The sequence below is a fragment of the Bombina bombina genome, chromosome 1, assembly GCF_027579735.1.
Source record: "Bombina bombina isolate aBomBom1 chromosome 1, aBomBom1.pri, whole genome shotgun sequence".
NCBI lineage: Eukaryota > Metazoa > Chordata > Amphibia > Anura > Bombinatoridae > Bombina > Bombina bombina.
In genome coordinates, this window is record NC_069499.1 from 1,065,566,766 (window position 1) to 1,065,584,810 (window position 18,045).

At 37.1% G+C, this 18,045-nt stretch overlaps 1 protein-coding gene across 6 annotated transcripts in view; it reads left to right on the plus strand.

Annotated features, from left to right (window-relative positions):
- The window catches only part of ZMYND8 (zinc finger MYND-type containing 8), a 199,565-nt gene that overhangs the window by 136,211 nt on the left and 45,309 nt on the right, over nt 1-18,045 (plus strand). For 5 of the 6 annotated variants that reach the window (XM_053690979.1, XM_053691097.1, XM_053691173.1 and 2 more), the window contains exons 14-19: nt 1,161-1,298; nt 2,799-2,951; nt 3,367-3,897; nt 5,435-5,800; nt 7,036-7,226; nt 16,738-16,818. In XM_053690979.1, coding sequence (XP_053546954.1) covers nt 1,161-1,298; nt 2,799-2,951; nt 3,367-3,897; nt 5,435-5,800; nt 7,036-7,226; nt 16,738-16,818 — 1,460 coding nt within the window. The remainder of the gene's footprint in view (nt 1-1,160; nt 1,299-2,798; nt 2,952-3,366; nt 3,898-5,434; nt 5,801-7,035; nt 7,227-16,737; nt 16,819-18,045) is intronic. The other variant, XM_053691055.1, reaches the window with a different exon arrangement.

Sequence of the window (18,045 nt, forward strand, 5' to 3'; positions counted from 1 at the left end):
TAGATATTAAGTTATCTTGGAAGGTTTTGTTTCTTATTGCTATTTTTCTGCTCTGAGAATCTCGGAACTCTCGGCTTTGCAGTGTGGTTCGCCTTACCTTATTTTTCATGCTTATAAGGCGGTTCTTCATACTAAAGTGTGATTTCTCCCTAAAGTGGTTTCAGATAGAAATATTAATCAGGAAATTGTTGTTCCTTCTCTATGTCCTAACCCTTCTACTCATAAGGAACATTTGTTACACAACTTGGATGTTGTGCATGCTCTAAAATTCTACCTACAGATGACTAAGGATTTTCACTAGTCCTCTGCCCTGTTTGTTTGTTTCTCTGGAAAGCGTCAGAAAGCTACTTCTACTTCTCTTTCTCTCTGGTTGAGAAGTATAATTCGTTTTGCTTATGAGACTGCTGGTCAGCAGCCTCCTGAGAGAATTACGGCTTATTCCACTAGGGCTGTCTCCTCTTCTTGGGTTTTCAAAAATGAAGCTTCCGTGGAACAGAATTGCAAGGCTGCAACTTTCCAAATTTTACAAATTTGATTCTTTTGCCTCGGCCGAGGCTTTTTTTTGGTAGAAAGGTTCTTCAAACGGTGGTGCCTTCTGTTTAGGTCTGCCTGTCTTGTTCTCCCTCCCTAGTCATCTGTGTACTCTAGCTTGGGTATTGGTTCCCACTAGTAATTGATGATGTTGTGGACTCTCCATATCTTAAGAAAGAAACAAAATGTATGCTTACCTGATAAATGTCTTTCTTTCCGGATATGGAGAGTCCACGACCCCATCCTTAATTTATTTTAAGACAGTAATTTTTTACTAAATCTCAGGCACCTATGCACCTTGTGTTATTCCTTTTTTCCATTTCCCTTCGGTTGAATGACTGGGGATTATGGGAAGGAAAGTGATACTTAACAGCTTTGTTGTGGTACTCTTTGCCTCCACCTGCTGGCCAGGAGTGATATTCCCACTAGTAATTGATGATGTTGTGGACTCTCCATATCCGGAAAGAAAGAAATTTATCAGGTAAGCATACATTTTGTTTTTATCACTATATTGGTCAATTAATCCTTGCAGCAGTATTCAGATCTTGCTGCCGCTTTGCAATTTACAAACTATAGTTAATTGAGTTTTCGCTACTTCCTGATTTAATAAAATGTTATTTGTTCCATAGCCTCCCCTGCATCAACAAAAACAGGTCATGGAGGAAGTTTGTCAGACAGCCCTAAACCATTTTCTCCTCAATCAACGCCTGTGGCATCCAAGCAAGAGCGTGCTACTACCCCTGGCAGCATATTGAACCTTAATCTTGGTTAGTTATACAAAAAGAAAAATCATTTTCCTTTAGGGCTAACTAAATATTACGTTTTGTGGTCATGCCCAACGGGCTAGTCTTGCAGTTTGTTTTTTAAAAAACGATTACCTGACCCTGAAATGCCAGATAAAACTTTTTCTACATTCTCATTCTTTGTTGTCTTATTATCCAATAAAGTTTGGTATTAAATCTTCAACTTAAAGGAACAGTAAAGTAAAAATGAAATGTTCATGGTTGATAGAACAGGCAATTTAAAAAAAAAAAAAAAAAAACTTTCACATTTTCTTCTAATATCTAATTTGCTTTTTTTTCTTTTGGCATCTATTGTTGGAAAGCATACCTAGGTAGGCTCAAGCGCAGCAATGCACTACAGGGCTTTCCGATGTGTTTAGCTAGCTCACAATAATGCATTGCTGCCCCTCATCAAAGGATGCCAAGAGAATGAAGTAAACTGATAACAGAAGTAAATATGAATATTGTTTAAAACGGTATGCTCTGAATCATGAAAGAAAATTTTAGGTTGCATGTTCCTTTAATAAAGGTAATGGCAGAATTGCAATTAGTATGTAAAAAACAAACACCACTTTATGTAGACCCATATTATGTCATTGAAGATAGCTGTAGTGATGACCATTTGCACATCAGTGGTGAACATGGAGATTTTAACTGTTTTATATCTTTATTTAAAAAATGTTGAGTTTTAAGTAATGATGGTTTAAAGGGACTTGAAACCCACATTTTTTCTTTCAGCATACAATATCAAACAACTTTCCAATTTACTTCTATTATTAAATTTACTTCTCTTGGTATCCTTTGTTAAGCAAGTCACATTGCACTACTGGGACCTAGCTGAACACATCAGATGAGACAATTACAAGAGGCATATATGTGCAGCCACCAATCAGCAGCTAGCTCCCAGTAGCTCATTGCTGCTCCTGAGCATACAAAGGTATGATTTTCCACAATGGATACTGAAAGAAAAAAATATATATATTGAAGTAAATTATAAAGTTTAATTTTGAATGTTCTGTCCCTTTAATCGTTTGTGTTCTTCACAAGCACGACCAACTCAAAGTGAAGGAGAAGCCAGAGCTGGATTTACAGCTTTAGCATTCCAGGGCACAACTTTCTCAGGTTCATCATGCCTTTTTTACACTTTGTCAAATAGTTTCACCCTTACCATGGATTTACTATAACATTTCCAGAAATATATTTGTACCTTATATCCCCCCTTGTGCATTCACTGACTGATTATATTGTCTAGCCGATTTGTTGCACAAAAAAAAGCAAACAGGAGGAGCTGATTGCATGATAGTTTCATTTGAGCATCCTGTCCCCTTAATTATTGTTTTCATAGGCAACTGTCTACCTTGCATAGTTTTAGATCTGCCATTGAATGTGCACCTCTGTTTGCTGATCTCCCAGTAATTTAGGTCTCTGCTATCTGTTTTGATTCTGATGCCATCAGAAATAAAAAAAATACTTCTGTATTTTCAGACCGCAGCAAGGCAGAAATGGGTTTGAAAGAACTCAGCGAATCAGTTCTTCAGCAATCCACAAGCACCCCGCTTATATCACCAAAGCGACAGATACGCAGCAGGTTTCAACTTAATCTGGACAAGACCATAGAGAGCTGTAAAGCCCAATTAGGTATCCTTTTAATCCGAGCTCAACATATCCTGGGAGCCACTGCTTTTAAAAATTTACGTCTGGACACCTTTTTGGTTCAATTTCTATATTTAAATTTCTTCTGCTCTTTTATTCTGGCTCTTCTTTTTTATACAAATTTGTCAACACCTGCTATCAATAGTTTTAAATTTAATAGGATGTAAAACTTAATGTTGGGTGTTGAAAACATGTAAGGAATAATATATATGAATTATAAAGGGGGACCACCACCAACACATGACCAAGCTGTGTTTGTATTTAACTTCATTAAAGACTCATAAATCTTTAGCAAATAGGCTTAATGGAATAACATAGGAATTGACAAACTACCTGGTAGAGAGACCTCTCTGTGGATGTTATTTGGTGTTCATTTTATATTTTTTTGTGTAAAATTCAGGAATCAATGAAATACTGGAGGATGTCACTGCTGTGGAACATAGTGATTCCGAAGAGTCAGAAAAAACAGACAGTAGTGATAGCGAATACATGAGTGATGAGGAGCCAAAACCGAAGAATGACCCAGAAGAGAGAGTTGAAAAGGAAAGTGTGAAACCGGAGAAAGACTCCTCTTCTACATCTTCTGCTTCCTCCTTAAAAAAGAAACCCAAGGCACCAGCTGCAGTAGAAGTAAAGGAGGAAGCAAAAACCACATCAACTACCACTGCTACAGACAAAAAAGAGGTTGTGGTAAAGGAAAAACCAAGTGCCAATGCAGAAAAGGGCACTACAGAAAAGAGCAAAGCACCGCCACTCTCCTTAAAAGAGAAACTGAAAGGAAAAGATGAAACCGAGTCCCCAACTGTGCACTTAGATTTGGACTCGGATTCTGAAAGTGAATTGGTTATAGACTTGGGAGAGGAGCACTCTGGTCGGGAAGGACGGAGAGCAAAGAAGGAATCTAAGGAAACCCCAGCTAAACATCAAGAAAGTATGTTGTGCTTTAGATCATTTGTTTCATAATTTATGTTTCTTAGTGTCTCATTCTGTGATTAATCCATGGAAACAGCTCATACCAGTTACATATGGGGCATTCCCAATAAGCAACATAGTGCCAGATTACCAGTGTGTGTGTACATATGTATCTATGTGTTAATATGTGTATAAATACATATATACACATATAAATACATATGTATACATATATAGAGACATATATAAACACACATCCATCTTCAGACATGTACTGTATATGTATGTATCCCTATGTTAAAGCCCTTTGCCTGCTTTTTTCCCCTGAGACCTGATATCTTTGAGCCCTTATAACTTCTTTGTGCAATTTTTTTAAAAATAATTTTTATTAGATATTGTTATTATTATTATTGTAGCTGTACTTTGTAATGTATTTTTGATGCGTTATCTGACACTTTTTAGTTTCACAAAACAGTTAACCACAGCTCTGAGGACGCGGTAATCATTCTAGTAATATAAGGGCAATTTAACAAACGATCGCGATAACCTGAGCACAAACGTTTGCGCCCCACTCTTAATCTGGCCCATATTCTTTTAAAATTGTGTACCCACATTTAATGTGTTTTCTATAGAAATAAATAAGAAAAGATGAACATTGTGGTAATCAGAAGCTGACAATTCTTAAATCAGTTATTCATTTTTAAGAAAGCAACCAGTCTGACTTTTTGCATTCTGTAAACAATGTTTGTATATGTGCTAATAGGGTAGAGAAGATTGTAAAGGGGGGGTTGGTCCACTCCATTTTGTATTTTTGTAATGTCATTTCCCCCAACTAGTGAGTATTAGTGTGAAGAACCTATGAGCCATTTAGTAGGAAATTTATAATTGATACTGTTCTATTATTTTTATTTTAGATTTGTTATGCAATGACACCAACATTTTATTTTAAATCAGCATGTTTAAACATAGATGATAAGGTTTTTTTTAATCTAGCTTCCTTTTAATGTTCTATATTTGGATCTGTAGTTCTATAGCCAATATTCCAAAGCTTGTATGTATATGTGTATGTGTATATATATATATATATATATATATATATATATATATATGTATGTATATATATATATATATATATATATATATATATATATATCTTGTATCCTCTATGTTCCATGAAATGTTTTTAGTAAGTGTATGCTGATACCAAATATGTTAAAACTCTGTGATGCATAGAGGTTGCAACCTGGTTCCCTATTGGGATAACTTGTTAATCTGTGCACTTTATAAAACACATTTAAAGGGACACATACAATCTAAACTGCATGTGGCTCCTTATTTTGCTATCTGTATAGAATTTCGTTCCTTGACTTAGATTCTTGAGAAATCCCCTTTCTTGATTAGCACGAACAACGTTTTTTCAAATTAAATGTTAACATAATTTCACTTGGATTATATCTGGCCAGGATTAGTTATTTAAATTGAAATTGATTTACAGAGAGTTGCTACCAACACTTAGGAATTTAATACTGTTTTACGAATACTGATTCTTATTGCAGCTAAAGCCTCCACCACATCTGCAGCAAGTAGCCAACCACAGCCAGAGGCCCCAATCCTTACCAGATCAGCGGCACAAGCAGCGCCAGCAGTGGGTGTGACTGTGACCACCAGTGCTGTAGCAGCAGTGGCAACACCAGCTGCCGCTACAGGCAGCCCTGTGAAGAAACAAAGACCTCTTCTGCCAAAAGAGACGGTGCCCACAGTGCAGAGAGTGGTGTGGAATTCATCTAGTAAGTTTCAGACGTCATCTCAAAAATGGCACATGCAAAAAGTACAGAGGCAACAGCAGCAACAGCAACAGCCTAGTGTGGCTCCATCACAGTCTCCTCAAGGGACTAGATACCAGACACGACAGGCTGTGAAAGGTACTTCATTGTATTCACTCAAAGTATAGTTTGAGTAGTGCATGGCCTCTGATTTAGCTATTTGTAAACAGAACTTGTTTGCAAAGATTACTTATTTTATATCGTAACATCAGAGCCTAAATGTGGAGACAGTGGTTCAGCTACTTGTGGGTATGTAACCACTTGGCTCGCCTGTGATGTACACCAATAACACATTTTAGAAAAATGCTTGTGTCTAAGGAACCTACATTTAACGTTTTACATATATCTATATATCTATTTCTATTTATTTATATATATATATATATATATCGTTATATCCGCAGTTAATCATTGCAATGAAAACATCTACATGCAAAATAAAATTGTTTTGTTAGCAAAGTTTACTGGATTTTGTGTGGAATTTGGGGATCTTTTGTCAGAAGCTGCTCTTATGAGACTTGCTGTTACATTGTTCTAAATACAGACAATTTCAGGGTAACTGCTGCCCAGGTCTTTAGAGCTTCTTGAGAAAAAGGAAGAAGAGTTCATTTCAGAAAATGCAGAGAATGTTTTCATGAGGGTAATCTGATGTTAACCCATAGTGTAGGAAGGGTATAGCCTTATACAGGGAAAATAAGTGATTTGAGGTAAGCAAGATATGTGAGGAAAATAAGGTTTAGGAAGATTGGGACTGATAGAGGCAAATAATGTAAAAAATAAGCTGCAGTGGATAGAGAGTTATAACCAGTTAGAAAGAGGTGATGACAAAAGAATAGTCAGATGGTTAGAGAATGATACATGAGCAAGAATAAAACTAAACCAGACCTATTTTCAACTACTGTAACATGATCTTTATGTGTTTTGCTGCAGAATATTATTATTCTTTATTTATAAAGCGCCAACAGATTCCGCAGCGCTGCCCATGGGTACAAGGATAAAAGTACAACGGAGGAATAATACAATGAGACAAAATTTTACAGACATATACAAGGGGAGTTGAGGGCCCTATTCCCGTGGGAACTTACAATCTAGATGGGTGGGCATTTTTGAGGTAATATGTAAGAATGTTCCTGGTTATGCAGTGATGTTTAGATCCCAGGCTAGGGGTAATGACTAATGCTGCCAGAGATAGCAACAGATACTGAGATAATAAATACTAACACCTTCTAAACAGTATTTAAAGATACGACAATCTAAAATGCCAGGGTTGTTCCTGGTTTATAACCTTCTCCATGTGACTTTGTGTTTTTAATAGCTTTGTCTTGTGCTTTTAGCAGTGCAACAAAAAGAAGTTACCCAGACTACCACAACTACATCTACTGTAACCCTAGTAACTAGTGCGACACCTCTGGCTGTGGTGGCAAGTCCTGGACCACCTCCAGTAACTACATCAATCAGTACGGATCTGCCCATAGCAACAGCATCCGCTGATGTTGCTGCTGACATTGCTAAATACACCAGCAAAGTAAGTTTTTGTTGCAGCAATACAAGAACTGTACAAATAATATTGTTTTGAGGTCAAGATCAGCATTTTTTTCATTACTTAATAACATTGGTTTTACCTTTTCTTTACTCCATTCATTTTTAGAACAACCCGAAGGGGAATTATTTGTGCCTTTTATATAAACTGGTTACATTAAATATGAAAGGAAGAACTCATTAGGTTTTTGGTAAAATAACTGCACAACATCTATAATACCCTATTGATGACATGTTATTATTATTATTTTTTATCATCACATGATAGCAGCCAGTCTATACATAGGTGTATGCAGATTGTGTACAATCCTAGTTCAGGGGAGCACTTTTATTTAGTGCAGGTTGCAGGTCCATCTTATCTATCTATGTGTCTATCCTCAAAGTCATTATAAAGAGCAACATGTATATTATTACTATTGCTTAATACTGAGTTACCTTTGGGGGGCCCAAAAAAATTGGCACCAGGGTCTTCTGTTGATTAGGTCCGTTACTCCCTTTACAAACTAATATAAAAGTAAACATTAAAATACTAGGCCTATCATAATGTAATGACATACCAAAAGATCAGTTATGTGCCCAATTTAATTTTTTTTTTTTTGCACCAGCACAGGGATGTAGTTACTGAATCAGATGTTGTGTCCAACTCCTGACATAATGTCATCAATAGATATACGTAAACTTCCAGAGTCCTCCAGTAGGGAGATGCTGTACTGAACTGATTTCATAAAAGACACCAAATGCTGGTAACTGTTTTGATGTATAGGCAAGTGGATAATGTTTTTTTTTAGACAGAAGGACCTAGATCCATGGGGTTACCTTGTAACAGATTAGGGTGAAGTTGTAGTATTTTAAGCAAAAATGTTTGGAATTGACACACAGTAATGTTTTCTCAATAACATGTAAAAGATTGGCCGCAAAATAAAGAAACCAAGTTAAAGTAAGTTGTATATGTGCTATGAAATACAGCATGTACATATGTCTATATATCAGGCAGGAAGGCAAGGACCCACGTCCTTCACGTTAATACCGGAGTCTTTCTTGTTTAAAACCCCAGATTAGATTCCAAATGCAAAAATTCACTTTTCTTTCATGTAATTGGCAAGAGTCCATGAGCTAGTGACGTATGGGATATACATTCCTACCAGGAGGGGCAAAGTTTCCCAAAGCTCAAAATGCCTATAAATACACCCCTCACCACACCCACAATTCAGTTTTACAAACTTTGCCTCCCATGGAGGTGGTGAAGTAAGTTTGTGCTAGATTTCTATGTTGATATGCGCTTTGCAGCAGGCTGAAGCCCGGTTTTCCTCTCAGAGTGCAGTGAATGTCAGAGGGATGTGAAGAGAGTATTGCCTATTTGAATACCATGGTCTTCCTCTAGGGGATCTATTTCATAGGTTCTCTGTTATCGGTCGTAGAGATTTCTTCTTCTACCTCCCTTTTCAGATCGAGGATATACTCTTATGTACCATTACCTCTACTGATTCTCGTTTCAGTACTGGTTTGGCTATCTACTATATGTAGATGAGTGTCTTAGGGTAAGTAAGTCTTATTTTATTCATGACACTCTAAGCTATGGTTGGGCATTTTATATGTAAAGTTCTAAATATATGTGTTAAACTTATATTTGCCATGATTCAGGATATTCAGTATTCCTTCTTCAGACTGTCAGTTTCATTTTTTTGGGAAAATGCATATGAATTTATATTTTTCTTACCTTAAAAATTTTCAATTGACTTTGTGCCATTTTTGGCGCAAAACTTTTTTGGCGCAAAATTTCGTCATTTCCGACGTCATAGTTGATGCCGGAAGTTTTCACGTGGTTGCGTCATTTTTGACGTATGTGTGTTGCGGACGTTTTTGGCGCCAAAAAATATGGGCGTCATTCTGGGCGCCAAAAAATGTGGGCGTTATACTTGGCGCCAAAATGTGGGCGTCATACTTGCCTCCAGTTTTTTTTCACATTATTTCAGTCTCACTTTTTAGTTGCTTCTGGTTTCTAGAGGCTTGTTTTGTTTTGCATTTTTTCCCATTTAAGGAATTTGATAATTTTGCTTTATATGTTGTTTTTTCTATTACATATTGCAAGATGTCACTACCTGACCCTGGATCAGAATCTACTTCTGGAAAGACGCTGCATGATGTCGGTTCTACCAAAGCTAAGTGCATTTGTTGTAAACTTTTGGTAACTCTTCCTCCGGCTTTAGTTTGTGTTAGTTGTCATGATAAACTATCAAACGCAGATAATATTTCCATTAGTAATAATCCATTACCTGTTGTTGTTCCTTCAACATCTAATGTTCAGGATGTTCCTGTTAATGTAAGAGAATTTGTTTCTAATTCTATTCGGAAGGCTCTGTCTGTTATTCCTCCTTCTAGTAAACGTAAGAGGTCTTTTAAAACTTCTAATATTTCAGATGAATTTTTAAATGACCGCCATCATTCTGACTTATCTATTTCTGATGAGGATCTATCTGGTTCAGAAGATTCTGCCTCAGATATTGACACTGATACATCTTCATATTTGTTTAAAATGGAGTTTATTCGTTCTTTACTTAAAGAAGTGTTGATTGCATTAGATATGGAGGAGTCTAGTCATCTTGATATTAAAACTAATAAGCGTTTAAATTCAGTTTTTAAACCTCATGTAGTTATTCCAGAAGTTTTTCCAGTTCCTGATGCTATTTCAGAAGTAATTTCTAGGGAATGGAATAGTCTGGGTACTTCATTTACTCCTTCTCCAAGGTTTAAGAAATTGTACCCTTTGCCATCTGATAGATTAGAGTTTTGGGAAAAAATCCCCAAAGTTGATGGGGCTATCTCTACTCTTGCTAAACGTACTACTATTCCTACGGCAGATAGTACTTCTTTTAAGGATCCTTTAGATAGGAAGCTTGAATCCTTTCTAAGGAAGGCTTATTTATGTTCAGGTAATCTTCTTAGACCTGCTATTTCTTTGGCTGATGTTGCTGCAGCTTCCACCTTCTGGTTGGAGGCTTTAGCGCAACAAGTGTCAGACCATAATGCTTATAGCATTGTTAAACTTCTTCAATATGCTAATAACTTTGTTTGTGATGCCATTTTTGATATCATTAGAATTGATGTCAGGTATATGTCTTTAGCTATTTTAGCTAGAAGAGCTTTATGGCTTAAGTCTTGGAATGCAGATATGACTTCTAAGTCAACGTTGCTTTCTCTTTCTTTCCAAGGTAATAAATTATTTGGTTCTCAGTTGGATTCAATAATTTCAACTGTTACTGGGGGGACGGGAGCCTTTTTGCCTCAGGACAAAAAATCTAAAGGTAAATATAGCGCTGCTAATCGTTTTCGTTCCTTTTGTCAGAATAAGGAACAAAAGCCTGACCCTTCCCCTAAAGGAACAGTTTCCATTTGGAAACCTTCTCCAGTCTGGAATAAATCCAAGCCTTTTGGAAAGTCAAAACCAGCTCCCAAGTCCGCATGAAGGTGCGGCCCTCATTCCAGCACAGCTGGTAGGGAGCAGGTTACGATTTTTCAAAGATGTTTGGATCAATTCGATTCAAAGTCTTTGGATTCAGAACGTTGTTTCACAAGGGTACAGAATAGGTTTCAAGGTAAGACCGCCTGTGAGAAGATTTTTTCTCTCACGCATTCCTGTAAACCCAGTAAAGGCTCAGGCGTTTCTGAAATGTGTTTCAGACCTAGAGTCGGCTGGGGTAATTATGCTAGTTCTGGAACGGGGTCTAGGGTTTTATTCAAATCTGTTCATTGTACCAAAGAAGGAGAATTCCTTCAGACCAGTTCTGGATCTAAAAATATTGAATCTTTATGTAAGGATACCAACATTCAAAATGGTGACTATAAGGACTATTCTGCCTTTTGTTCAGCAAGGGCATTATATCTCTACAATAGACTTACAGGATGCATATCTTCATATTCCAATTCATCCAGACCACTATCAGTTCCTGAGATTCTCTTTTCTAGACAAGCATTACCAGTTTGTTGCTCTTCCGTTTGGCCTAGCAACAGCTCCAAGGATCTTTTCAAAGGTTCTCGGTGCCCTTCTCTCTGTAATCAGAGAACAGGGTATTGCGGTATTTCCTTATTTGGACGATATCTTGGTACTTGCTCAGTCTTTACATTCTGCAGAATCTCATACGAATCAACTTGTGTTGTTTCTTCAAAGACATGGTTGGAGGATCAATTTACCAAAGAGTTCCTTGATTCCTCAGAGAAGGGTAACCTTTTTGGGTTTCTAAATAGATTCAGTGTCCATGACTTTGTCTCTAACAGAAAAGAGACGTCTGAAATTGGTTTCAGCTTGTCGAAACCTTCAGTCTCAATCATTCCCTTCGGTAGCTTTGTGCATGGAAATTCTAGGTCTCATGACTGCTGCATCGGACGCGATCCCTTTTGCTCGTTTTCACATGAGACCTCTCCAGCTTTGTATGCTGAACCAATGGTGCAGGGATTATACAAAGATATCACAATTAATATCCTTAAATCCCAATGTTCAATCTTCTCTGACTTGGTGGTTGGATCACCATCGTTTAATTCAAGGGGCCTCTTTTGTTCGTCCAACCTGGACTGTGATCTCAACTGATGCGAGTCTTTCAGGTTGGGGAGCTGTATGGGGATCTCTGACAGCGCAGGGGGTTTTGGAATCTCAGGAGGCGAGATTTACCAATCAACATTTTGGAACTCCGTGCGATTTTCAGAGCTCTTCAGTTCTGGCCTCTTCTGAAGAGAGAATCGTTTATTTGTTTTCAGACAGACAATGTCACAACGGTGGCATATGTCAATCATCAAGGTGGGACTCACAGTCCTCAGGTTATGAAAGAAGTATCTCGGATACTTGTATGGGCGGAATCCAGCTCCTGTCTAATTTCTGCGGATAAATCCCCGCCTCAAAGGATTATGGCTCATTCTGCTAGGTCAGTTTCTACTTCCTGGGCTTTTAGGAATGAAGCTTCTGTTAATTAGATTTGCAAAGCAGCAACTTTGTCTTCTTTGCATACTTTTACTAAATTCTAACATTTTTATGTTTTTTTCTTCTTCTGAAGCAGTTTTTGGTAGAAAAGTACTGCAGGCAGCTGTTTCAGTTTGATTCTTCTGCTTATAATTTCAGTTTTTTTCATTATAAGATTAAAACTTTTTGATTTGGGTTGTGGATTATTTATTCAGCGGAATTGGCTGTCTTTATTTTATCCCTCCCTCTCTTGTGACTCTTGCGTGGAAGTTCCACATCTTGGGTATCTGCTATCCCATACTTCACTAGCTCATGGACTCTTGCCAATTACATGAAAGAAAACATAATTTATGTAAGAACTTACCTGATAAATTCATTTCTTTCATATTGGCAAGAGTCCATGAGGCCCACCCTTTTTGTGGTGGTTATGATTTTTTGTATAAAGCACAATTATTCCAATTCCTTATTTGATGCTTTCGCTCCTTTCTTAACACCCCACTTCTTGGCTATTTGTTAAACTGAATTGTGGGTGTGGTGAGGGGTGTATTTATAGGCATTTTGAGGTTTGGGAAACTTTGCCCCTCCTGGTAGGAATGTATATCCCATACGTCACTAGCTAATGGACTCTTGCCAATATGAAAGAAATTAATTTATCAGGTAAGTTCTTACATAAATTATGTTTTATCAAATTTCTAGTTATTGGGTTTCACTTCATTACAGAAAAATATGGCAGATTGATTTGTGCTGTTATAAATCAAGGCAGTGCTACATTTCTGTTTGTATGTTTTGCAGGCATGTTCTTAAAATAAAGGGACACCTTGATATTTTTATATAAAATGTTTAGTTATGAGTAATGAAACAACTTTACAATATATTTTTACTATTTATGTTGTCCCCTATTCATGTAATTTAGCTCTGAAAATTGAGGATTTTATCATTCTCAGGATCTGAAATGCACCTTGCTGTCTTCTCAAGGCTAACTCTGCCACATATATTTTCCTAACTGGCTTTAACTAATACCAACTGCAAATCAATGTACTTTATAATAATATGGCATTGAATAAAAAGAAAAATTTCCCTTTGATTCTTGCATTATATAAACAGTATGATGCTTTACACAATCATTGTGAACTCCTTCTTAAAACTCTGTTCATATCCTATTATTGTCAAATCTAAGACACTTGCTGAAAGTAGACATTTTTTAACCCCTTAATGACCAAGGACATACCAGGTACGTCCTGCAAAAACTGTCAGTTAGTGACAATGAATGTACCTGGTACGTCCTTGGTCTAATTGAGCACTGGAAGCGATTGCGATCGCTTCCAGCTGCTCTCAAGGTATTGCAGTGATGCCTCGATATTGAGGCATCCTGTAATACCCTTTTTCAAGCATCCGATGCAGAGAGAGACACATTTTTTTTAAAATAATCTTTTATTGAGAATCTTGGTACATAGACATCATTGAGATGATATAACAAGCAATGTACATGAACGATTAGGGTTGTCTCTTTACAGTTGTTACATAAATGACAAATCTCATATATCGACAAGCAATAGTTGTACATTACATAGTTATCGATAGTTTGAGAATCTCATTTTATAATATATGGAAATAATATCCTTTAACAGTGGTTAATTCAATGGTTACACATGAACCAACTGATACAGGAAACACGCTTACTCTGATAATGATAACCACAGAAATGATACATCTGTAATGAAATAGGAATGGTTTAGTATAACCCACAGTTGGGTGTAGAAGGTACCTTTCATACAGATATAATGAGAAGGGAAATTCAGCGGGAAAACACCACTATAGAAATGTGAAGAAAGGGGGGGCTATCTCCCATGAACGTTGTATTTTCTAAGGCAAAATCAAGGGTGTTCTAGTATTTTATGAGATGTATGACCAGACAGGACGCAAATTACGGGTTTAGTAGAGAGTAACTTGAGTATGAAGGGGGCTTTGCGAGATACTGGGTTGTGAAGGTGTAACATTTCACCAACCATAGCACATTACTATATTAAATATAAGGAACCAGAACAATAAACCAGTTATCAGAGTAAAACATATGCTTAAGTTCTAAAGGGCAGGATATACCAATTATTTCGAGCATAATAAATGTCTGTAAGTACAAGTACAAGAGATTCATATCTGCATATAGAATATAGAATATGAGGGCTGAGCCTACTGTATACTCCGATTCGCTAGTAATATGATTCAGAAAGATCTTTCCATATCTAGAAGTCCTAAGCATATAAAAAAATATATATATATATATATATATATACACCTATATATAAATAGTAAATTCTATAAAACATTGTGAATACCACTGTAAAGAGGATACATGTCTACCTTAGTATACACGTCTGCGTGATCATATGGTGGGTCTGACTAGACCCCATCGATACAGCTAGCAGTATCTCAATGTGAACCATCATAAAATGTCAAAGGTCTGAGCGAAGTGATGTTGTTGGGTTGATACCTAATATTCCCACCCCTCACCAGCTGAGGAGGATGTAGGAAGCATCTCGGCTAAATAGAAGATTAATCTTTACTACAGAGCAAAGAACTTAGCAAATGATAACGTAAAGTAAAGGAATAGTAGGATATGTTACACCTCCTCTCTCTGGCTAACGCCACTCTTGGGCTCTCAATTCTAAAAGTTATGACAATTGCTGGAGGGTAATTGGAAATATAGGGCCCTCACATAGGATTTACATATAATCCTGCTAGATAAAGAAAAAACTTTTTTGGGGGGGGCAAACTGGGTAGATGGCGGCAAATAGGTAACGGGGGGTTAGAGAGCTGTTTGGGGGGATCAGGGAGGTTGGGGCTAAGGGGGGGGTCCATCACAGTTGAATAGATATTTTAAAAAAAGCCTTATTTTAGTACTGGCAGACTCTCTGCCAGTACTTAAGATGGCAGGGACAATTGTGGGGTGGGGGAGGGAAGAGAGCTGTTTGCGAGGGATCAGGGGGTGGGATGTGTCAGGTGGGAGGCTGATCTCTACGCTAAAGCTAAAATTAACCCTACAAGCGACCTAATTAACCCCTTCACTGCTGGGCATAATACACGTGTGGTGCGCAGCAGCATTTAGCTGCCTTCTAATTACCAAAAAACATTGCCAAAGCCATATATGTCTGCTATTTCTGAACAAAGGGGATCCCACAGAAGCATTTACAACCATTTGTGCCATAATCGCACAAGCTGTTTGTAAATAATTTCACTGTGAAACCTAAAGTTTGTAAAAAAGTGAACATTTTTTTTTATTTGATCGCATTTGGCGGGGAAATGGTGGCATGAAATATACCAAAATGGGCCTAGATCAATACTTGGGATTGTCTACTACACTAAAGGTAAAATTAACCCTACAAGCTCCCTAATTAACCCCTTCACTGCTGGGCATAATACACGTGTGATGCGCAGCGGCATTTAGTGGCCTTCTAATTACCAAAAAGCAACACCAAAGCTATATATGTCTGCTATTTCTGAACAAAGGGGATCCCAGAGAAGCATTTACAACCATTTGTGCCATAATTGCACAATCTGATTGTAAATAATTTCAGTGAGAAATCTAAAGTTTGTGAAAAAGTGAACAATTTATTTTATTTGATCGCATTTGGCGGTGAAATGGTGGCATGAAATATACCAAAATGGGCCTAATATGGCGGTGAAATGGTGGCATGAAATATAAGAAAATGGGCCAAGATTAATACTTTGGATTGTCTACTAAAAAAAATATATACATGTCAAGGGATATTCAGGGATTTCAGACAGATATCAGTGTTTCAATGAAACTATCGCTAATTAAGAAAAAAAAATGCTTTGGAAAAAGGAAAGTGCTACTTGTACTTATTGCCCTATAACTTGCAAAAAAAGCAAAAAACATGTAAACATTGGGTATTTCTAAAGTCAGGAAAAAATTTAGAAAATATTTAGCATGGTTGTTTTTTAGTGGTTGTAGATGTGTAACAGATTTTGGGGGTCAAAGTTAGAAAAAGTGTATTTTTCAATTTTTTAATCATATTTTATAAAAAAAAATTATAGTAAATTATAAGATATGATGAAAATAATGGTATAACGGTCAACAAATGGAAAAGTGGTCTGGTCACTAAGGGGTTAAAGGGACATGAAACCCAAAATGTTTCTTTCATGATTCAGATAAAAAAGTTTCCAATTTACTTCTATTATCAAATTTGCTTCATTTTCATGTTATTATTTGTTGAAGAGATACCTAGATAGGTAGCGTGCACATGCCTGAAGTACTACGTGACAGGAAATAGTGCTGCCATCTAGTGCTCTCTTGCTAATGTATAACATTGTATTACAACTGCAGGCATACAGTGCTGCACAATCGTGCACACTCCTCAGCTTTCATCACTGCTTTTCAACAAAAAGCAACAAGAAAACTAAGACAATTTGATAATAGAAGTAAATTGGAAAGTTTTTTAAAATTGTATGCTCTACCTGAATCCTGAAAGAAAAATTTTATAGTTGTATAGTTGCTAATTTCCTTATGTTTGTTTGTGTATTTGATTTCCAGATGATGGATGCAATTAAAGGAACCATGACAGAAATATACAATGACTTGTCCAAAAATAGCACTGGGAGCACCATAGCAGAGGTAGGCCTAAAGGTTTAAAACACACTAATGGATCAAAGCAATCATATGTATTGGTTTCATTCATTTAACATTTTTTAACATAAGAGAAATGTGGTGTAGGTTATATATATAAAGTATTTTCCTAAGTACTAAGTTGTTAAAGCAGAAGAGAAACTTTGTAGACTAGGTTAATTGTGTCTATTATTTAGTTGAGGTGTTTCCTTAAAAGGACAGTCTACTATAGTTTAAAAAGATAGATAATCCCTTTATTACCCATTTCTCAGTTTTGCATAATCAACACAGTTATATTAATATACTTTCTTTCCTATGGCATGGAGAGTCCCCAATTTCATTCCAATTACTAGTGGGAATTCAACTCCTACCTGCAGGAGGAAGCAAAGAGCACCCCAGCAGAGCTGTTAAGTGTCACTTCCCTTAACCATAATCCCCAGTCATTCTCTTTGTCTCTGTCAAGGGAGGATATGCGAAGATGGTGTCTGAAGATATTTAATCCTTTAATAGGTACTTTTCCCTGCAAGCAAGGATTAGGGGCTATGCTGTGTCCATGTCAATCTCTTTAATAAGAGTAATGGTGGCTTTTAGCAGTTAGAAGGCGGCAAGGTTGTCTTTGCTTAACTTCTAACATTATTGCTACCCCTGTTATAGAAAGCCAGGGTTGGTTACTCTGTTCTTTCTTTGTCTACAGGTTCCTGTCAGCCGGCTGAGTTTGTCAAACTTGAAGTTGGTGAGAAGAATGTAGACTTCTAACTGTAAGTCCATGTATCCCCTGCCCCCATGGCTTTTGGTCAGGTTGAGGCATAATAGGGTTAATGGATTTTTCTTTTGCATGATGTACCAAGTCCACGGATTCATCCTAACTTGTGGGATATTGTCCTTCCTGACGGGAAGTAGCAAAGAGAGCACCACAGCAGGGCTGTTTATATAGCTCCCCCCTTAACTCTACCCCCCAGTCATTCTCTTTGCTGGCTCAAAGCAGGAAGAGTAAAGAGAAGAGGTGTTTAAATGGTACCGGTGTTGTACTATTTACTCTCAGGCAGTCATAGATGAAGATTTCTGCCTGGAGGATGATGATCTTAGCATTTGTAACTAAGGTCCACTGCTGTTCCCACAGAAGCTGAGGAGTACAGGAAAACTTCAGTGTGAGGAACTGTTTCTTGCTATACAGCAATGAGGTATGTTCAGTAATATTTTCTGCAGAGACTGTGTTAACTCAGAAAGGCTGACAGT